The sequence below is a fragment of the Meles meles genome, chromosome 6 (assembly GCF_922984935.1).
Source record: "Meles meles chromosome 6, mMelMel3.1 paternal haplotype, whole genome shotgun sequence".
Lineage (NCBI taxonomy): Eukaryota > Metazoa > Chordata > Mammalia > Carnivora > Mustelidae > Meles > Meles meles.
The window spans coordinates 67610360-67634259 of NC_060071.1; the positions used below are offsets into that span (position 1 = coordinate 67610360).

Below are 23900 nucleotides of genomic sequence, written 5' to 3' on the forward strand. Positions count from 1 at the left end.
ATTATTCCAGCATGTTAGTGTACCACATTGCTAGTGTACCAATTGTTAATCTCTCCCAATTGCTGGACTGTTGTAGTTTTCCTTATCTTACTGTTGTAAACACCAGCTATAGAAATTTTAATGCAAAAAGGATTTCTCTCTTTTATGTTATTTCACTGGTATATATTCTCAAATACAGTATTCCTGAGACAAAATGTTTTATTGGTTTTGTTTGTATCACATATATAAAAAATCGTTGTACTAATTTATAATGTAAATATTTTCCCATACCCCTACCAATGTTGGCTTTTATAATTCAGTCTTAATTTTGCTAGTATAGGAATAAAGTACTATCATATATACATATAAGAAGTTTAATTGTATTTTTAATGGTTAAAGTTAACATTTTTCTGTATATTTTTACAACTATTTGTTTCTTTTTACATGAATGATGTATTTGTATTCTATGACCATTTGTCCAGTGGAATTTCCCAGTCTTTTTCTCTTCTGTTCCTTCATGTTTTTTCTTGATGGCTCCATTCTATATTATTTATTGGTTCCTTCCATCTTGTTCTTCTTATGGTTTAGACTCTTACTGTTGTGTTGAAATGCTATCTTTTTTTTTTTCCATTTTATTTATTTTTTCAGCGTAACTGTATTCATTCTTTTTGCACAACACCCAGTGCTCCATGCAAAACGTGCCCTCCCCATTACCCACCACCTGTTCCCCCAACCTCCCACCCTTGACCCTTGAAATGCTATCTTTTGGATGAATCATCTGCTGCTATTCCTTATCAACTCATAATTCTATGTTTTTTCATCTGTTACTATATATTGGTCTCATGGTTTTCTCTTGTAATGTTTTTTCTCTTCTGTGTTTGAAGTTGGCTTTGATAATTGTTTCTTTATAAATGTAATTTATAAAAATAATTTTTCATCTTTCTAATTTGTTATTTTAATTAGCTTTATAGTATTCTTTATCCTAAATATTCTCAGAATTTTGACTGTGAGCTATTTTTATGTCTTTTCTTTGTCCTGTGCCCACCCTCTTGCTAACTGAATGCTTTATCTTTATAAATGTATGTTTTCAACTTCTAGACAAATTTGAGAAGTCAATCCAAGATAATATAGCTTAAAAGAATGACTCTGTGATTTAGTTTTCAGTGTGGACAACAGATCAAGGAGTTAAGAGCACAACATGAAGAAAATATTAAAAAGTTAGCTGACCAGTTTTTGCAGGAACAAAAGGTAAATTTAAAAAATACTTAGAATACATTCTTGTTATAAATCTTGTAATTTAGAAATTAAAATATGTACTTTTTTCATAAAGCATTGTATTCTTAAGTATTCTAGCTTGCCAGTATCTAGAATTGACTTGCAGTGTTTTTATTGCTGAGTAAATTAGACATTTGCAAAAATATAACCTCAACTCTTGTAACTAATTTTGGGTTAAATATTTTTTATCTGACTTTTAAAAATAATTTTGCTATTAATATATTTCTCAGATTGTAAAGTGGATATAACTTGACTGACAAATCAGTTACTTCTTATTTTATGCTTTTGAGAAATAGAGAAAACTTGAGACACCTGTTTGTAAAGTATTCATCTCTGTTACTTTAAATTCTTTTCTTAAAACACAGAAATGAAACATTAGTCATTTTGATTCATATTTTTGGGGGTGGCAATTTCTTTTATTAATTTATCCATTTTCATTTGCTATATATTATGAAGGCCCTGCTAGAAATGGAAGGAATTTGAAAACTACTAGTCATTAGGACATTCATTTTTTTTGCATCTTGTAATCTCACCTGATTAACCATGATTTGTAAAAAGTCTTGGGATTTAAAGAGAGATGGAATAGTGAAAAGTGTTAACATCTTACCCACAGGACTAGAAGTTAAGGAAACAAGATTTGTTCTTGGCCAACTCACTATTTTATAGCATAATATCAAGGGCATTGTTCTTTCTGTTTCACTTTTTGAATCTACAAAGTGGAGTAGCTGCTGCTCATCTGCAGTTTGCTTTGAAGAAATGTGAGCGTAGATTGCTAGAAGATGACAGTGAGTGACTGAGTGAGCTACCATCTTAGCATAGAGGCATTGAAGGCAGCCAGAGGTATTATTGAGACACTAGATGGCTCGAGGGGCATAGTAGAACACAAAAGAAAGAGAGGGGTTTGCTGTTGCAGTTGAATTATTATAAGACCAATATATAAATATATAAATTACTCTCTTCTGTTCTCCCAAGAAGCACAGATGAGAGCTTTTCCTTTTTTCCAGGCAAGTGTGTACTAGGCTCTTTTTATATTATTAGTTAACTAATGTTCTCTCTAGTTCTTATTTACCCTTATTTTGCCCTAAATGGAACAAAGGAGGAAGGAACTTCTCCTCTCTAAGGTCGTGCACCAGCCCTTAACCTTCAGGCCAGCTGCTAGTCCTACTCCCTATCCTTCATTCCCTGTTCTACTACCTTAATAAATTGATTCTGTAAAATTTCAGTTGTTTTTTTCATTGGAACAAATCTAATGGAAACTGTATGAAACAAGCATAAGTTGTATCCAGGGATTTTTTTTTTTAACCAACCACATGCCTACCTTAGATATTACTCTGATGAAGAGGTCTGCAAACTAAATCCAACCTGCTGCCTGTTTCCATACGACCCATAAGCAAAACATGGTTATTACATTTAAAAACGGTTGAAAAAACCAGGGAATATTTTATGACATTGGAAAATTAAAAGAAATTCATATTTTAGTGTCTGTAAATACCGTTTTTTTTGGGAACACAGCCATAGTTATTTGTTTACTGCTTTCATGCTACAAAGGAGGAACAATTGTTGTAGAGCAGAGGAAACTATGGAGACCTGAGGGCTTAAATGAAATAAAGTATTCTGGATTGAATCCTAGAACAGAAAAAGGGCATAATGGAAAAAGAAGTGAAATCTAAAGTCTGGAGTTCTGTTAATAATGTACTAATGCTGGTTTCATAGTTTTGCAAATGGACTATGCTAACATAAGATGTTAACATTAAGGGAAATTCGGTGAGGAGTAGTAACTTCTCTGTAAGTCTCAAATTATTTCAGAATAAAAAGTTTTATTTAAAAAACATTTAGGTGGCCCTCTTACCACATCACCAACATTGCATTTAGAAAGCCATCTAATTTTATTAAGAATATTTGCTATTGTCCAATCATATCAATGTACTATCCTTAATATTTCATCTTCATTAACTATTCTAATGGGAAAGTATTTTTGAGCAGTAATTTGTTGACTTTAAGTTTTGCTTAATATTGTTTTACCCACATCTACAAAGAGTACTATAGAAATAGCCTTATGATATAGCATTATAGTGAAATGCACAGAGATGCAGCCTGGCTCTTCAGGTTGTACCTCGTGGATTTTCTTACCCTCAGCCTTCCTATTGATATGTTCAAAAATTTCAGTGTTATTATTTCACTCATTGAATATTAAGCTCAGAATTGGCTCCCAGGAAATGTGGGAGTGAGGAATACTGTGGTTTGAATCCTTTCTCTGTAACTCTCTATCTTGGTAACCTTGGATAAGCTACTGAACTTCTTCAAGCCTCAGTGTGACTTCATTATTCCCAAAGCTGTTCACTTTACTAGAGGATAGATTGGAAAGCAGTTTGTAAACTATGAAGCACAGTACAAATGTTTATTGTTAATTTTATCTGCCAGCCCCACTGGAATACCTATATCTGATTGTCAAAACACCTTTTCTTCTTTATTGTGACAGATTTTTATAATTTGACTTGTTTTTCTAGATTTCCTTTAGATTTTTTGGTACTATTGTTTTTATTGATTTCCTTTGGATTTTTAGTACTATTGTTTTTTATAATGAATTTTTATAATTTGACTTGTTTTTCTAGATTTCCTTTAGATTTTTTAGTATATTGTTTTTTGTAACATTGCATAGTGCTTTAAGAGTTGACAAAGCATTTATATATGCATTAAATATTAAGTAGAAGGACCTAGGTGGCAACACAAGTATGTGTATTTAACTCCTTGCCTCTCTCAATTTTCCACTGAGGTCACTCAACCAATATGAAAGGCAAAACTAACCCACCAATAGAATTGAGTCAGGCCTAACCAGGTATCTAAAGATTCAAGTTTCCAAAGAGATGATTGGGTTAGAAGCATGTTAGAATACACTGACCTGTGTATTGTTCTGCTATTACTTCCTATGCTTGGGTGGCCAGTGCACCTAGAGAGAAGTTTGCCTGTTCTCTACCCTTGCTGTTTCTGCTTCTGGAAAAGCCTGGCAGGGTAACTAGCCATCTATCACACTTGAGGGGGCATCCATGTGCCAGCCTCCTATAGTCCACCATCCTGCTCAATCACACCATAGGCCTTTAGAGAACCCATCCTGCCCATAGCACCTAGGATAATGCCCAGCTCTAGTCCTCCACAGCAACCTACTGTGCTCAGCAAGACTATCTTGCAGCCTCACTCCCTCAGCATGGCCAAAGAAAATTACCTCTGCCTAACACTTTAGACGACTTACTATAATTAGAGACTTTAAAAAATGTTGTTCTTTTATTTCATATTAGGTCTAAAAACTGAACAGAAAATAGTATTATATCCCATATCTCCAAGTGTTTGGAATTTGGACCCATAGTATATGCTTCAGAAAATGAACTGTTTCAGAACATTTAATTGGTAGTTGTGTCAATTGCTTTATCTTTTGAACTGAAAAATATTTACTATTACCAAATCTTTATTTAACAGCAAGACTCAAACAAGTTTGAATCAAAAGATGAAAATGATTTGGGTATAAACAATCATGCACTACCTAAAAACATTCCCAAAGTAGCTGAGAATGCTGCAGATAAGAACGAAGAACCATCAAGCAATCATATTCCACATGGGAAAGGTATTACTGTTTTGTTTTGTGTTAATAGGATATTAACTTTTTCTACTCACTTTGAAGTGAACATTTTCAGTCATAAAGAATATTGCTTGATTTTAGCTCAGTTATGATTAGGTGTCAGTGTTGTTTCAAATTTGGATTTTTTGATAGAAAAGAGAAAAGCGTAAATTGTTTTAGAGTTACAATTGTGTCCAAAGCAAGATATAACGATATGCAGTCAGTGTAGCCTATTGCTTTAGAAACTGATTATTACATTTGTTCAAAACCTTTTCAGTTATGTAAAGGAACAAAAGAATTATTGGGGTGGCTCAGTTGGTTAAGTGACCAACTCTGAATTTTGACTCAGGTCATGGTATCAAGGTCACAGGATCAAGCCCTCTATCGGGCTCCACCCTCAGAGTGGAGTCTGCTTGAGAGTCTCTCCCTCTTACTGCACCCTTTCCCATGGTCTCTCTCTCTCGTCTCTCTAAAATAAATAAATCATTAAAAAAAAAAGAATTATATCTTTTGTTACTTGGGCAGAACAAATCAAACGAGGTGGTGATGCAGGAATGCCTGGAATAGAAGAGAATGACCTTGCAAAAGTTGAAGATCTTCCTACTGGTGAGTAAAAGTTATCAGAGTATTTACCCTACCCTCTTTTTTAGTAAAAGTCATAGTCATTTGAGAAAAGTCATAGATCGCTGGAAGATTCTATTTTCTGTTAATTAACTACCCATTAATTGCCAGGACTTGTTTAGGATCCAACTGTTTTGAAAAATCTTGCTAAAATTCTGCCAAAGTGCTGTTTTTGTGTTGATAAGAGTCAACCATATTTGAACATTTTCTTAACTCAGAGTTATTGCTCATAACAGTTACCCTATGTTAGAGTCATTTGTGTTTACCAAAAGTATATATGGCTCATATCTTTGAGACAAAATGTTCCCAGATTGCTGTGTTGTTGGTGTGCTTTAATACGGCATGGTAATACCCTTATATAGGTTTTTAGGACTTGGCTTGTTCTTTCAGTTAATTACCTCACACTTTAATAGTTTATTCCCTACTTTTCTTTTTCTTCTGTTATGGCCATTGCTGTTCAGTGTCTGTTTCTTTCTTCATTAATGTGTCTGCTTCTTACCATTTTCACTTGAAGTCACTTCTGGGTGACTTCTAGTCCTGTTCAGTGGTTGTTTTTGTTTGTTTGTTTACATGTCTCTCTGTTTTTCTTGCCATTTCTGTTTCTTGGTTGTCATAAGCACCCCTTCCTGCTGACTCCAATTTATTGTGGTGAAAAATTGGAAGTAACAGCATGTCTTTTATTCTTCCTTTTATTCTTATTTTGATTCCTTTTCCAATCTTAGGGATCACTTCTGTGGTTATAGCTCATTGTGTATGGTCAAATTGCCAAGTGTCCAAGGTCCAAATGAGTGAATATTAGTCCTTTGATTTGTATAGTTTCGTCATCTTTTCAAATTCTTTTATGTCTTTTCTTTTGGGTTTCCACTTCATAGTATATGCCTCTAAAATAAAGGCAAGGACAAGAGCAGTAACAGGATTTAAAAATACGGAGTTAGTATGAGCATGATTTGTTTGTGAAGTAATGAAGTCATCCAGCGTTTCTTTTTTTTTTTTTAATATTTTATTTATTTGACAGAAATCACAACTAGGCAGAGATGCAGGCAGAGAGAGAGGAGGAAGCAGGCTCCCCGCGGAGCAGGGAGCCCGATGTGGGGCTCAATCCCAGGACCCTGGGACCATGACCTGAGCCGAAGGCAGAGGCTTTAACCCACTGAGCCACCCAGGCGCCCCTCATCCAGCGATTCTTAAAGTGTGGTCCTTGGACCAGCAGTATCTGCATTACCTAGGAACTTGCTAGAAATGCAAATTCTTAGGTTCTATTTCAGACATTGAATGAGAGGTTCATGGGATAGAGCCCCGTAATCTGTGTTTTAACCAGCTTTCCAAGTGAATCTGATCTATGCTAAAGTTTTAGAACCACTAACTTAACTTTAATTTAATGTTGAGAACAAGGACCGTGTATTATTCTGAATTTTGCAGCACTTACTGCAATCCTATACTTACTGACCTTTAGCTTGATTAATCTCTTCCACATTGCCCTTGATTGTTTTCTAAGTTTCACCCAAAGTTTTGCCAAGGATAAACTGTAGGTTTTTAGTATATAGAAGTACCCTATTCAGATATGAACGAGAGTTGTTTACCAACTTGCATGCATTTTCTTTTATTAACATATAATGTATTATTTGCTTCAGGGGTACAGTCTATGAATCATCAGCCTTACACAATTCATAACACTCACCATAGCACATACCCTCCCCAGTGTCCATAACCTAGCCACCCTATCCCTCTTCCACTCCCACCCCTCAGCAACCCTCAGTTTGTTTCCTGAGATTAAGAGTCTCTTATGGTTTGTCTCCCTCCCTGGACCCATCTTGTTTCATTTTTTTCCCTCCCTTCTCCCCACGACCCCCCACCCCGACCCTGTCTCTCAAACTCCTCATATCAGAGATATTGTATTAATATTGTCTTATCCCTATTGACTTATTTTGCTTAGTGTAATACCCTCTAGTTCCATCCGTGTCGTTGCAAGATTTCATTTTTTGATGGCTGCATAGTATTTCAGTGTTTGTGTATATATACATATATACATATGTGTGTATGTATATATATATATGTACATATACATACACATGTGTGTGTGTAAACACACACCACATCTTCTTTACCTCCTTATCTCTTGATGGACATCTAGATTCTTTCCATAGTTCGGCTATTGTGGACACTGCTGCTCTGCTTTAAATGTTCAGGTGCACATGCCCCTTTGGATCACTACATTTGCATCTTGGGGATAAATACCCAGTAGTGCGATTCCCGGGTCTTAGGATAGCTCTATTTTCAACTTTTTGAGGAACCTCCATAGTGTTTTCCAGAGTGGCTGCACCAGTTTGTGTTCCCACCAACAGAGTAGGAGGGTTCCCCTTCTTCCACATCCTCACCAACATCTCTTGTTTCCTGACTTGTTAATTTTAGCCATTCTGACTGCTGTGAGGTGGTATCTCGCTGTGGTTTTGATTTGTATTTCCCTGATGCCGAGTGATATTGAGAACTTTTTCATGTGTCTCTTGGCCATTTTGATGTCTTCTTTGCATGCATTTGTTTTTGATGTCATATATATATATATATATATATATAAATGTTTGCATTGAAATTTATAATTTTTAACCTCTTTTGTATATAGTTTTCAAGTTAAAATTATATCATTGCTATTCTAAGTATGTAGCGTCTCCATTTATTTTCTTATTGGCCCACTATCATAATTTATTACCTGGCCACCAAAGAATTCCAGAGTTAGAATTATATGACATGAAAATGCAAGAGGTCTTCAGGATCTTATCTTCACCATTTTTAGGTATATTGTGCTTATCAGACAGTGGTTTTCAGATGTCTTTCATACATGAATCCCTTTAGTAGGGCAAAAATCCTGTCTTGCTACTACTGCTTGATTATGATAATCACACAACTATTTCATTAGAATGAATAGAGATGAATAATGATACTTTTGATGAAATGCCAGCAAATTCTTGTCTGATTTTTACAGTATGAATTTGCTATCTTGAGTCACATAATGGTTGTAGCACTATGGCTTAGAATTGGGAAGAACACAAAAAATGTTTTATGTAAATTTAGCATTAATGCCAAAAATACCTGTATATGTAGACACTGTCTACACTGTCGTGGCCTCTTAGGGATCTTCTTCTGGATTAATTTTTCTTTATATTTGATTTTCTGTAGTTTGAATGTGATATGCTTTGATGTCCTTTTGGGGGGACACTTATTATGCTTGGTGTTCTCTGAGCTTCCTGGACCTGCAGTTTAGTGCCTGACACTAATTTGGGGGAAATTCTTCATCATTATTGTTTCAGGTATTTCTTCTGTTCTTTTCTCTGTTCTCCTTCTAATATTCCCATTATGCATTATGTTATATGTTTTGTAGTTGTCTTAGATGTTGGCTTTTTCCCCCCATTATTCTCTTTGCTTTTCAGTTTTTGAGGATTCTGTTGATAGATCCTTTAGCTCACAGCTTCTTTGCTCAGCTTTGTATGGTCTACTAATGAGGCCATCAAAGGTACTCTTCCTTGCTGTTAACAGTGTTTTCTTATCTCTAGCATTTCTTCTTGGTTCTTTCTAGGATTTCCATCTCTCTATTTACATTGCCTGTTTGTTCTTGCATACTGTGTACTTTATCCATTAGAGTCTCTGGCACATTAATCATAGTTGTTTTAAATTCCTGGTCTGATGTATTTCCTTCTCTGATGCTAGGTCTGTCTCTTCAAATTGTGCTTTTTTATAAATTAAAATGGAAAAAAAATTGTGCTTTTTTGCCTTTTGGTATGACTTGTAATTTTTTTCTTGATAGTCAGACATGATGTACGAGGTAATAGTTATTGCTGTAAGTAGCCCTTTAGTAATGTGGTAGTGAGGTGTGAGGTAGTGGAGAGTCTGAAGTGTTCTTTAGTTCTATGATTTCTGTTCTTTTAGAGCAAGTCTATGTCTCTGGTCTGTGAACTTCACAAATTTTTTTCAGTTTTTTTCCTTCCCCTTAGGTGGGACAAGATGGCTAGAGTGGGCTGAAGTTGGGTTTTTTTCTAATTGTGGTCACTCCCTCTGATAATACCCTAGCAAATTAGGCTCTGTTTACCTAGTTTCTCCTGAGGGCAGGCCTTGTTAAGAACAGAGTGCTCTGTCTGGTGTATTTCAAAATGGTTTCTTTTTCCTTTCCTCCTGCCTGAGGGGATTTTACCTACCCCGCCCCCCCCAATATTTCCTTTGGGAATATAGTTGAGCTCCTAGAGGTAAATCTCACAATATTGTGGGGAGCCTCCCTGTGACTGAGTCTCCCTGGAATTTTTAACTCTCTGAGTTACCACACTGAGCCTCCAGTGAGTTGTCCACACTGAACATCAATTACAGTTCAGGTTTTCCTATCTTGCCACTGGCTCCTGTGGCACTTTCTGCTTATGAATCTTTTTTGCAAGCTGTGACTTCCTGTATTCATCTTTCTGTCTTTCCATTCTTAAGAACAGTAGTCTGCCCTGTGTCCTCTTCTCTCTTATCCAGGAAGAGTTGTTGATTTTTCAGCCTGTATAGCTTTTTACTTACTAGGATAGTGTGGCAACTCCTAAGCTCCTTACTTGTAGAACCAGAAGCCAGAAGTCCTATAGATTAATTTTTGAACTTCATTAAACTGTTGGTGCTTTGCTTTAAAAATCACTGTTCGTGACAGTTACCCTTAATTATTTAGGTATGTATCCTGAGTATGAAGATTATTTTGATATAGTAACTGTTGAAAAGAAACTTTGAGCTGTGTAGTCAGTCAGATGCACACAGAAAGGAAGCCATGTCATATCTTTGTACCTTGAGCTCCTAGCTTGATGCCTTAGACATAACAGGGTCCCAATAAATATGTCTGCTTGAATTACCAGAATATCCCCCACCTAGATGGGATAGTGGTATCTGGAATTAAACTGCCAGGATTCAAACCCTTGGCTCCCATCTTTTAATAGGTGCGTGATGATCATTTATTTGCTTTTAGCACTATCTATAAAATAACAACAGTTCCAACCTTGAAGTGTGAATGTGAGATTTCAGTGTGAAGCAGGTAGGGCAGGGCCTGGCTTATTGCCACAGCTATATAAATCTTAGTTACTATTGTTATTATTATGATTTTGCATATCATTAGAAACATATTCTTGTCATTCCTTTTACTGAGTGTTGTCTTCTTCTTTCTGAAGTAGTCATGCTGAATTCTTAATGCCAGTGCAAGTTCTGGTGTATATGTGGAGTCCCTAATGGCTGTAGAGGTAGTAACCCCACAGAAGAAGTAGAGAAAAGAACACATCCTTGTCATTTTAAAGTAGATTTTTATGTGTTAATGACTGTTTTACTTATGATAGCCAAGGCTTTACCAGAAACTATAACAAAGCAGGGCTGAACTATCTTAAAATGTAGCTCTGAAACAGTCAAGGGGTATATAATATGTGACTATGATTAACATGACATTTCAGCTTCTGAGCTCCCTAAACCATAGAGCTAAACCTCAGTGGATTTTGTTTGTTTTTAATGTTGATTTGCGTTAGTCACCAAGATTTTTATGGAGTCTTAGAATTTAATCCTTTACCAAACCCTTACCTGGATATTTACCTTTATGCTATTTTAGGCACCTGTTATGCTAGACAGCTATAATATTTATATCACTAGTTTTTAAAGCTTTTTTTAAAAGCTTTAAAAAAATCCAAAAATACAGAAAAACAGGATAATATGATAAATAGCCAAGTACCTACATCCCCCCAAAAGAAAGCCACAAAAATAACATAACATTTTGCCACATTTGTTTCAGATATTTCTGTTATTGATGTTATTATTAAAGAAATAAAACATTACTGATAAGTTGAAGCCTCCTTGTGTACCCTCCAGATCCTATTCCTGTCTCTTCTTCCCCAGAGGTAACTACTATGCTGAGATTGGTGTGTATCAATTTCCATACATGTTTTTAGACTTTTACTGTATTTGCAAGCATTTGTTAAACTATAAAGTATTGTTTTGTTGCTGCCTTAAGCTTTAAATAAATGATGTCTTATTGTGTATATTGTTCTATAACTTGTTTTTCCTCCCTCAATTTTATGCTTTTGCAACTTACCCATGTCATACCTGTGGCTTTTCAACAGTTATAATTATTTCATTGTATAAATATATCATGATTTATTATTCACATATAATAAGCTTTAAGACTGTTTTTAGTTTTTGGTTATTTCAGACAATACCACAGTGGATGTTCTTGTTTACTCTCTGGATTCTAATATTTGAGTAGTATATTGAGTTACAAAGATGAGCCTGCTATTGGCTAGAAAACGTGACCAGGGATCTACCAGTCCCAGGCACTCCTCAGTCACAGAGTTGTGGGGATCAATAGCTCAGCACACTGGTAACCTATAAACAATTCTCAGCAAAATGGTTGCAAAACTGTGTATAAGGGTATGAACTTAAAAGTAGAATGCTTGCATGATAGAGTATCTTCAACTTCAGTAATATCAGTTGACACTTCTGCTGGAAATATAGGACAGTATCTGTTTATCCACATCCTCACTAACATTTGGGTTTGCTATACTTTAATTTTTTGCCATTCTGAAAGTTATGGAATGCTATCTTATTTCAACTTAAATATGCTGTGGTACTGGTGACATTAAGCATCCCTTCATATATTAGCCATTTTGGTTGCTGCCTTCTATAAATTACCTGGTAATCAGTTTTGCCCAATTTTCTCTTGGATTGTTGGTATTTTCCTTATTGATCTTTAAGAGTTCTTTAGAAGTATGTGATTCAAATGTCTTCTCCATGTCATGTATATCAACAGAGAGAAAAATCTTATTTCTTACATGGAAACTTTTTTCTAGTTTTAAGATCCAGTTACTGTTTTTTTTTTAAAGATTTTATTTATTTATCTGACAGAGATTACAAGTAGGCAGAGAGGCAGGCAAAGAGACAGGCAGAGAGAGAGGAGGAAGCTGGCTTCCTGCTGAGCAGAGAGCCTGATGCGGGGCTCAATCCCAGGATCCTGGGATCATGACCTGAGCCGAAGGCAGAGGCTTAACCCACTGGGCCACCCACGCACCCCAAGATCCAGTTACTGTTTTAGTAAAAATTGCCTCTCATGATTTACTTTGGGGAAAATCCTGATAGATACAAAGATTTTTATGTTCCTAAACAATTGGAAGTTCTTTTCTAATTAATAACTTCGAAAGAAAAAATGACTCCTTTTGGTTTATACATGTGTATTAGATAGAGCTACTCTATGTGTAAGATATTTAATTTTCTGAAATAGAGGCTTTTGACCTTGGCTGTATATTGGAATCATTGGGGAGTGAAAATAAAATTATGTCTGGGTTCCACTCCAGAGATTTTGATATGTTTGGTCTGTGATGCAGCTTGGGCACCGAATGTGCAAGTGTTCTGTAGGTAATTGTATTATGTAACTAAGGTTGAAAAACACTTCTCTTGGGGGAATTTTCTGATCTATACTGTTTAATACAGTAATAGCTGGTCGCATGTATTTATTTAACTTCATTAAACTTAAATGGAGCTAAAAAATCAGTTCCTAGGGGCGCCTGGGTGGCTCAGTGGGTTAAGTCTCTGCCTTCGGCTCAGGTCATGATCTCAGGGTCCTGGGATCGAGCCCCACATCAGGCTCTCTGCTCAGCAGGGAGACTGCTTCCCTCCCCTCTCTCTGCCTACTTGTGATCTCTGTCTGTCAAATAAATTAAATCTTAAAAAAAATATCAGTTCCTAAATCTAGAGATACTTGAAGTGCTTAATGGCTGCCTGTGGCTAGTGGCTACTGTACTGGACAGTGCAAGTATAGAACATTTTCATCATTGCAGAAAGTTCTATTGAACAGTGCTGTTCCACATGATAATAGTGATTACTCTTGGGAAAGAAGACTGAGGACAGGATAAAAAGATGACTTAGTTTTCATCATGCAGTCTTTTGAACTTTTTGGATTTTGGTTTCAAAATTTCATAAGGTAATTTCATAAATTACCTATTAAAAATAAATATTTTTTTAAAAATTAAAGAGAGGTAATTATAGTGATGTTTGAGAGGAGGAAAAAAAGATTTTTTTTAAAGATTGTATTTATCCATTTGATTTTATTTATCCATTTTTCTATGGTGTTTAGACTATTTTTCAAAGCCTATCCAGTGATTTTTCATTTCAGACATGTTTTGAGTTCTAGAATTTCTATTTGGTTCTTTTTTTGTTTTCCATTTCTCTACCCTCTATCCCAAGCAGAGGGAGTGACAGGCAGAAGGAGAGGGAGAAGCCGGCTCCCCGCCAAGTGGAGAGCCTGACATGGTGCTCGATCCCAGGACCCTGGGACCATGACCTGAGCGAAAGGCAGTTGCCCAACTGACTGAGGCACCCAGGAGCCCCAGAAAAGATTATGTTCTAAAGAAGCAATGTAGGAGCACCTGGGTGACTCAGTTGGTTAGGTGTTCAACTCTTGATTTTGTCTCAGGTCAGGATCTTGGGGTCTTGAGATCCAGTGCTGCATCAGGCTCTGCACTGAGCATGGCGATTGCTTGGGATTCTTTCTCCCTCTCCCTCTGCCCCTCTTCCCCTCCCTCTCTAAAAATAAATAAGTAAATAAAAAGGAAGGAAGAAAGAAATAATGTAGTTATTATTATTATTACTTATTTTGGTTAAGATTCTTAAATGATTAGAGCTTTTAGAGGAAATTTATAAAAATACATTAAAAGTTTTTATCCAATAAGTGTAGATATACTTAATTTTTTCTCTTAGGCATCCTTTAAGACAGTAGTGGGACACTATAGCTTTGTTGCCTGTTTTAATAAACCATTTATTGAAACATTACCTTGCTTATTTATTTATATTTTGTCTATGGCTGCTTTTGTGCCAGAACAGTTGAGTACCGCCTCCAACCCTACAATATTCACTAACTGACCCTTTAAGAAAAAGTTTTCGGGGCGCCTGGGTGGCTCAGTGGGTTAAGCCGCTTCCTTCAGCTCAGGTCATGATCTCGGGGTCCTGGGATCGAGTCCCACATCGGGCTCTCTGCTCAGCAGGGAGCCTGCTTCCCTCTCTCTCTCTCTCTGCCTGACTCTCTATCTACTTGTGATCTCTCTCTGTCAAATAAATAAAAAATAAAAATCTTTAAAAAAAAAAAGTTTTCAAAGAAACAAATTATATAAAATTGGGCATGGTTTTGGGGGGTAGGAAAAAAAATACTTAAGTTAGCATAATATCAAGTTGTATTACTGGAAATTGCTACTAAAGATACATAAACTTCTAACGGTACATTGGTTTATAATTTCTTTCATTGTCATATTTTATGGGGCCACAATTAAGAAAAAAGGAATCAAAATAGGGTCTTGAATTAGAAAATACCTAGGGAGAGTAGGATAGTTAGTACTCACTGGGTTTGAGGGTTTAATTGGTGTCAGTTTCTCTCACTTTTTAAGAACTATACTGTGTTTTAGTGGTTATTCCAGGGATTACTATATGCATCCTTTCTATATTAAGGTCTCCTTAGAAATAATCTTGTAGTCCTTCATGTGAAATATACAACTTTCCAAGGTGTGATGCCATTAGCATTGCCTCATCTTTTGTTGTGTATTTTATTTATATATAAATGCTAATATTTTTAGTATTACTTTGCTTTAACAAGCTTTATTTTAAGAACATAAGAGAAACGGGATGGGGAGGGAGACAAACCATAAGAGACTCTTTTTTTTTTTTTTAAATATTTTATTTAACAGACAGAAATCACAACTAGGCAGAGAGGCAGGCAGAGAAAGAGGAGGAAGCAGGCTCCCTGCGGAGCAGAGAGCCCGACGTGGGGCTCGATCCCAAGACCCTGAGATCATGACCTGAGCCGAAGGCAGTGGCTTAATCCACTGAGCCACCCAGGCGCCCCCATAAGAGACTCTTAATCTCACAAAACAAACTGAGGGTTGCTGGGAGGAGGAGGAGGGTAGGGAGAGGGTGGTTGGGTTATGTACATTGAGGAGGGTATGTGCTATGGTGAGTGCTGTGAAGTGTGTAAGCCTGGCAATTCACAGACCTGTACCCCTGAGGCTAATAATACATAATATGTTAATAAAAAATTAAAAATTAAAGAAAAAAAATAGGGGGGGAAATAAAGAACATAAGAGAAGAATATATTATGGTCTCTTGTATTTACCATATACTTACCTCTTCTAGTGCTCTTCATTCCTTCCTAAAGATTCTGGTTTCTTTTCTTTTCTTTTCTCTTTCTTTCTTTTTTTTTTAAGAAGGAGAGTGAGAGTGAGAGTGTGTGCGAGTTGTGGGGGCAGAGGCAGAGGGAAAGGGAGAGAGAGAATCTTCTTTTCTTAAAGATCTTAAAGATCTATTTATTTATTTGAGAGAGAGAGAGAGCATGCAGAGGAAGGGGTAGAAGGAGAGGGAAAGAATCTTAAGCAGACTCCTTGCTGAGTGTGGAGCCCCACTTAATGGCTTGATCTCACAGCCCTGAGATCATGACCTAAGCCAAAACCAAGTGAGATGGTTAACTAAGTGAGCCACCCAGGTGCCCCTAGGTTCTGAGCTCTATCTTGATTATTATTTTTCCTTCAGCTAGGAGACCTTCCTTTAACATTTCTTGAAATGCAGGTCTTCTAACAACACATTTTTTTCAACTTTTGTTTATCTAAAAACATTTTTTTAAAAAGATTATATTTATTTATTTGACAGACAGAGATCACAAGTAGGCAGAGAGGCAGGCAGAGAGAGAGGAGGAAGCAGGCTTCCTGCAGAGCAGAGAGCCCGATGCGGGGTTTGATTCCAGGACTCTGGGATCAAGACCTGAGCAGAAGGCAGAGGCTTTAACCCACTGAGCCACCCAGGCGCCCTCTAAAAACATTTTTATTTCATACTCATTTTTGAGGGTTTTTTTTTAAGATTTTATTTATTTATTTGACAGACAGAGATCACTAGTAGGCAGAGAGGCAGGCAGAGAGAGAGGAGGAAGCAGGCTCCCTGCTGAGCAGAGAGCCCAATGCGGGGCTCAATCCCAGGACCCTGGGATCATGACCTGAGCCGAAGGCAGAGGCTTTAACCCACTGAGCCACCCAGGCGCCCCTTGAGGTATGTTTTTACTGAATATAGAAATTCAAGAGACCTCTGGGTGACTGGCTTGGTGGTTAAGTGTCTCCCTTCGGCTCAGGTCATGATCCCAAAGTCCTGGGATTGAGTCCTGCATCGGGCTTCCTGCATAGTGGGGAGCTTCCTTGTACCTCCAGCTGCCTGTACTTTCTCTCTCTGACAAATAATAAATAAAATCTTAAAAAAAAAAAAAAGTTCAAGTTGCTTTTTTTCTTTTGTCATTTTAAAAATACAATTCCACTGTTTTATAGACTTCGTTGATTCTGAGCTAGCCATCATTATTTTTGTTGTGCCTTTGTATTACTGTGTTTTGTTTTGTTTTTTAAGTAAGCTCTATGCCCGTGTGGAGCTTGAACTCATACCCTGAGATCAAGCATTGTGTGCTCTACTAACTGAGCCAGGCAAGTACTGATAGTATGCTTTTTTTTTTTTTTTTTCTGTAACTGCTTTTAAGGTTTTTTTCTATAGCTTTAATTTTCATGAGTTTCACTAAGATATACCTTGAAATGGTCTCCTGGGTTTTTTTGTATTTGTCCTGCTTGAGATTCCCTGAGGTTCTTCAATATGTGGGTTGATGTTTTCCACCAAATTTGGGAAATTTTCAGCCTTCATTCAAATTCAGATATTATTCAAATTTTTTCTGCCCTGTTCTCTTTTTTTCCTTCTGGAATTCAAGATACATGCATTTCAGACTGCTTTATATTATCCCATAGATCACTGAAGTTCTTTTTTTTTTTTAAAGATTTTATTCATTTATTTGACAGACAGAGATCACAAGTAGGCAGAGAGGCAGGCAGAGAGAGAGGAGGAAGCAGGCTCCCTGCTGAGCAGAGAGCCCGATGTGGGACTTGATCCCAGGACCCTGGGATCATGACCTGAGCCGAAAGCAGAGGCTTTAACCCACTGAGCCACCCAGGCGCCCTGATCACTGAAGTTCTATTCAGTTTTTTTGCAGTACTTTTTCTCTATCAGTTTGTTTAATGTCTTTGATCTGTCTTCAAATTCATTGACCCTTTTTCTATGGTGTTTATTTAGTCTTTTGTTCAAAACTCATCCAATGTATTTTTCATTTGAGACGTGTTTTGAGTTTTAGAATTTCTGTTTGGTTCTTTTTTTAGTTTCCATTTCTCTACTGGATGTCTCCATTTTTTCCTTTAAATTGTGTGTGTGTGTGTGTGTGTGTGTGTGTGAAACAGTTGTTTACAACTGTTTGGTTGTAAGGTCCTTGTATGTAGTTTCAGCAGGTGGGTCATCTTTGAGTCTGTTTCTGTTGATTGTATTTTTCTTTGATTATGGGTATTATTTCCTGCTTTTATGTCTAGTAATTTTATTGTGTGCTATATGAATGCTATAGTATAGAAGTATGGGTTTTGTTTTTAAAGGGTGCTGAGTTTTATTCTGGCAGACAGTTAAATTACTGGTGAATGCTCTTGATTCTGTCAGACTTGATTTTATGCGGTCAGGACAGGTTAGTTTTGATTTTGTTTTTCATCTGAAGGCATGGCCCTTAACTATACAGTATGATCCCTACTTCTAAAGTAGGCCTTGTAGCATCTCATCTGAATGCCTAGGATGGTCAGTAAAGATTCTCTATTGTGGCTGGTCCAAAGATGCATTGTTTTCAAGTGCTTTATGACCTCTTTCTTTTCAGCCCTCAGCCCTGCAGCAGCAAGTGCTTTCTGTTAGCCCCTCTAGAGTCTTATCCTGTGTGTATATTAGCTGAGGCCTCAGCCAAAGACCCAAGAGGAATATCCATGCAAATCTCTCTCCATTTCACCCCATGCAGTTTCTTTCTCTGTAGTATTCTGTCTTACAAATTCCAGCCATCTTAGCAGCCCAAACTCTGATGATCTCTGCCTCCTCTGCTCACTGAGATTGCCCATCTCATGTATATAGCACTTCTTTCAAGAGTTAGTCTTGTGCTGCTGGTTGTCCAGTGCCTGAAAACTGTTGTCTCATATATTTTTGTCCATATTTTAAAAAGTTTGGAGTGTGAGAGGGTAAGTCCAGTACTGGCTTCTATGTCATGGCTAGCAGTGGAAATTTGTGTTGCTCTTTTGAAATTATATAAATGAATCTCCAAATTTGAAGTATGTTGAGTTCACAGGCCAGGTCTTACGAGCCACATGAGAATATCATTTTAATAGTCTCTTTAGATATGTATCTATATTGCTCAGAGCGTGGGGATGATTCTACTGGCTCGTATTTGAACAGTTTACAAGCATGTTATATCTGTTTGTATATGCAGAACAAAGGAACATTAAAATGTTGTATCATTGTTTTATATTTAATGTTCATGCTTCAAGATGATTTTAATATTTTTATTATTACCAATTAGAGTTTCATAACTTCCCAAAACATTACTGTAAGTAAACATTCATCAGGATCCCCTGAATATGAGCAAACTATGTGCTCATGAAGCTGAATATATTGGCTAGGGCCAATAGTTCTACATTTAAATGTTTTTGTTTTTTCAGCCTGAATCTTGGATTCTTTTTTCATTTAAGGATTAATACCTAACTTTGACAACTTCAGTATATATTGAACATCTACTATTTTCTAGCTTATATCATAATTCATTAGTTAATATTCTTACTTAGCCTCCAAAACAATCATAGAGGGTAAATGGCATTATTCCTGTTTTTCAGGTGAAGACTAGGGCTCTTAGAAGTCACTAACCTAAAATCATACAGTTAATAAATTACAGAACATGGTTTAAGTCCTGGTCTAATTCTAAAGCTTATGCTTTTTATTCTTTTATTCTCTTGGCTACGCAGCAGAACCACTTTTGGAGCTTTTAATGAATATAGATAGTTGCGAACCACCCCCATATGCAGTATGTCCAGGGTGGTATCTGTAATGGCGCAGCGCTCCCAGAGTTGAGGACTGTTGCTTATTAGTGCGGTGTAACTTCTCACTAGTCATAGTCACTGGATTGTGATGCCCTGTGAGACAAAAACTGGAAGGTTTGAACATTTTGAGGTTGTAGCCCTGTTGTTGGAAAAAGGAAATGCGGGCAGTTCTTTTTTGGCTCTCAGAGTAGGGACTACAACTGAGGTCTAATAGAGAAGTGAAGGAGGATTAACCCTAAACCTTCTATCACATTTTATAAGCATCTCAGTGAGTTTCTCCAGAAATGACTACTTTGAATTTTTAAGTCAAGTTGAATGTATATCTCATCTCTTCTGTCATGAGTTTCAGTTTCCTCATCTGTGAAAGGCATATTTATCTCACATAGATTTGAGGGTGACATGAGATTAGTGCCTGCTTTATACCAAACAGTCAGAAAATAGGAGCTACTGTTATTATTAGTAGTACATTATTGCCTCCTTTGGAATTGCCAAATGTAGTCCCAGCCATCAGCCCCCCCAGCCCCCTAGCCAATTATTCCTAATGTTTTAACTGTTGTGTCTCTAATATAGATCCTTCTTTCTTCTCTGACCTCCTTTCTAACACTTCTCCCTCACTCCTTTCTTTGCAGTTCCTCAGATATGCTATGCATCTCCTGTCTCAAGGCCTTTGTGTGTACTCGATGGTCTTTGCCTGAATGCTTTCCCTCCATGTTGGTTCAAACATGTTTTAAAGTGATTTAAACACACTGCTCAAATGTCTCTTCTTTGAAAATGGCTCCCCTGACCAAGCTATATAAAGTAGAATCTTCCATCACTCTCTATCATGATAATCTCCCTGTTTTACTTTATACATAGCACTTTTCACTCTGACATTTATATTTTATACATATTCTTGTTTACTTACTATCTACCCAATAAGAATGTAAGCTTCATGGGGACAGTAACTTGGTCTATTTTGTTCACTGTTGTATTTCCAGCTTTTTATAACAGTGCCTAGCATATAATAGACACTTAATAGATAATGTTGAATGATTGAATTTTCATACAGATAGCTCTCCTTTATAAAAAATAAAACACAGAACCCGAGTAGTAGGGTAAATGCTCTGTGCTACAATTTTGTTTCCTGTGTTTTGTCCTTATCGTAACTAGGCTTTGTCATTTTTATCTTTGGTACTTTTCCTTAATAATGGCTTTATCAATGATACATATTTTAGTAGCCTAGTTATTAGTATTATCTGATAGCAGCATGGTATTATCTGTTGATTTGTATACTTTCCCCTGGCTCTTAATGGTCTTCAATGGAGAGGACCAGGGTAAAATACATAGAAAGTTAGAAATGCTTTGATACAAATTATTGTTTGCTCTTGCCCTACTGCTTAGTACTTCCCTGAGAATTTACTCTATCGTGTAGATGTAAAAAGGCATAACACAAAACTGTTTATAATGACAAACTGAAAGTTATATGTGTTATACAGAGGGTTAATTAATTAAATTTATTATATCCATAAAGTATGGTATGTAGTTGTTAAAAATGATAATGTTGAACTGTATTTATTAACATACAAATATATTTATGATTTTTTAAATGAAAAAGCAGGGTACAAGAAAGCAAGTATAATATCTCATTTTTGTTGTATAAACATTAGATACTTACATGTATATAGAAAAGAATTTGAAGAATTCTGTAGAAATTGGAGAGTTGAGATTAGCACTGTCACGTATCTTCAAGCCCACTAGTAGTTTTCTAGGTCATTTGTTCTGACCCCTGGGGGAAGCCTCTAACTGTCTTGTCCTAGGTCATGGTCTCAGGGTCATGAGATTGAATCCCATGTCTGGCTCTGTGCTGAGCATGGAACCTGCTTAAGACTCTCTCTCCCTCTCCCTCTACCCCTCCCCCCCAAAAAAGAGAGAGAAAGAAAGAATTCATCAGGTGTGTTATATTAGCAAACAACCCCCAACTGTAGTCGCTTTATTTATTTATTGTTCATTTTACAGTCTGATGTAGGTTGGATGATTATCTTGTAGCTGTCCCCCAAGTAGTGTCTCTTTCATTATTTGATAACATTCATCTTCACATGTAGCATCCTGAGTTGCAGCAGAGAGGGAAGGGAGATTGTGGGTGATTTGCATAGATTTTATTGCCATACCTGGAAGTGGCACATTCAGTTTTGCTTATAACCTCAGATCAGAACCTAGTCGTATGGCCCCTAACTGTAAGGAAGGCTGATCTTCCTCTGATGAGATAAGAACACATTATTTCTGCCACCAAAGTTTTAGAAGAATAAAATGTGCCACTAATCATATCTTACAGATGGGTTCTCTGTTTTTTTCTTCTTACCTGTTTCCGTTCTCTCTAGTTTCTTTGCTCTCTTGTTTCTGTCTTGTTATGCTGCCCAGGGAAACTGTAGCGTTAGTGGTAGTGAGTGGAAAATGATCTTTCACTGTTGCCTTCATTTCTTAAGGGAGAATAAAGTCCCCACTAGAAGTATGCACATCTTTCTTAGTAAAGCTCTTTGTACAAAATATAAATTTTCCCTCTTCAAAAATAAAATGCATTGTTCCATCAGTCATATTTAATTTTTATTTAAAATCTGAGCAACTTAAGAGTAGCATATTCTCATTGCTTTACCTAATCTGTAAATGTCGATTTTTATTTGTACTATCAATAGAAAAAGATCTTGCTGTATCTGAAGAGATTCATTTATTTTTTCATTCATCAAATCTTAGTTGAGCTTTTGTTATGTGCCATTTATTCTGGGTGATGGGGATATAGTGGTGTCCAAAACATATGAGTTCCATCTATTTTATATCCTGGTCAGATTTATTGGTCACCAGAATCTGTGATGGATAGTACAATGTATCACTTAGTAACTGTAAGTTAATTAGTTAATATATCAACTATAAAGATTACAAAATTAAAATAAGCATCTTAGGATTAGTGTAGTGCAAATAGATTCATGGTGGTTGGTTTTTGGAAATCATATTATCAGGAATAATATGGATCTCTTTTCTTTTAGCTCTAAGGAAACCCTCTATTTCCGTTTCTCAATATGAAAGTCATCAAGCAATCTCCCATATTCCAACTGGACAACCTCTCTCCCCAAATATGGCTCCAGGTATGAAGTCTTATTCTTAAAATTCCATTTGGAAATCAGCCAAGTGTTATTAGATGGTGAATAAAACATGTCATTTAGTGGGGCGCCTGGGATCAAGCCCCGCATCGAGCTCTCTGCTCAGCGGGGAGCCTGCTTCTCCCTCTCTGCCTGCCTCTCTGCCTACTTGTGATCTCTGTCAAATAAATAAATAAAATCTTTTTAAAAATGTCATTTAGTAACATGGTGAAGTAGCATTCATTCTTCTAGTTAATGTTACATATTTCCCAGTGATTGATCAAAGTTCAGGGATAAATAACCCTTTAAAAGTACACTTTGTCACCCTCTTACGAAGATGGCGCCGAAAGCTAAGAAGGAAGCCCCTGCCCCTCCCAAAGCCGAAGCCAAAGCAAAGGCTTTGAAGGCCAAGAAAGCGGTGCTGAAAGGCGTTCACAGTCACAGAAAAAAGATCCGCACATCACCTACGTTCTGACGACCCAAGACTCTGCATCTCCGAAGGCAGCCCAAATACCCTCGAAAGAGCGCCTCCAGGAGAAACAAGCTTGATCACTATGCCATAATCAAGTTCCCGCTGACTACTGAGTCAGCCATGAAGAAAATAGAAGACAACAACACACTTGTGTTCATTGTGGATGTCAAGGCCAACAAGCACCAGATCAAACAGGCTGTGAAGAAGCTCTATGACATTGATGTAGACAAGGTCAACACCTTAATCAGGCCTGATGGAGAGAAGAAGGCATACGTTTGACTGGCCCCTGACTATGATGCTTTGGATGTTGCCAACAAAATTGGGATCATCTAAACTGAGTCCAGCTGGCTAAATCTAAATACAGTTTTTTCATGATTTAAAAAAAAAAAAAAAAGTGCACTTTGTCTGAAGTGTTCTGAAGAGCAGAAGAATTATTTGTTCTGCCTGTCTGGACTATGTTCCCTTTCATCTCTGCCAGTCTGTATGTGTTTACCCTTTACAAAATGTGTTGAAATTTATCTCACAGAGTCCTTCTATTAACAACTACATCCATCTGTATTCAACTCCCTACTCCTTACTTATAAACATATCTGTCTTCTACTGAATGTGTATTTGATTTTATAGAAATGTTCCTCTAAAATGAGAATTGAGGGGCGCCTGGGTGGCTCAGTGGGTTAAGGCCTCTGCCTTCGGCTCAGGTCATGATCCCAGGGTCCTGGGATTGAGCCCCGCATCGGGCTCTCTGCTCAGCAGGGAGCCTGCTTCCCTTCCTCTCTCTCTGCCTGCCTCTCTGCCTACTTGTGATCTCTCTCTCTGTCAAATAAATAAATAAAATCTTAAAAAAAAATGAGAATTGATATGATTAAAATTAATTATAGTAAGGATCTTAATCAAGGCTTTGATGA

General features: G+C 36.8%; 1 protein-coding gene and 1 pseudogene across 2 annotated transcripts in view; both read left to right on the top strand.

The window, feature by feature from the left end:
* GOLM2 (golgi membrane protein 2) overlaps window positions 1-23900 on the top strand; it is a 104899-nt gene that overhangs the window by 38330 nt on the left and 42669 nt on the right. For both annotated transcript variants that reach the window (XM_046008497.1, XM_046008498.1), the window contains exons 4-7: window positions 1137-1227; window positions 4726-4870; window positions 5390-5470; window positions 22431-22529. In XM_046008497.1, coding sequence (XP_045864453.1) covers window positions 1137-1227; window positions 4726-4870; window positions 5390-5470; window positions 22431-22529 — 416 coding nt within the window. The remainder of the gene's footprint in view (window positions 1-1136; window positions 1228-4725; window positions 4871-5389; window positions 5471-22430; window positions 22530-23900) is intronic.
* Window positions 22859-23328, top strand: LOC123943949 (annotated as a pseudogene).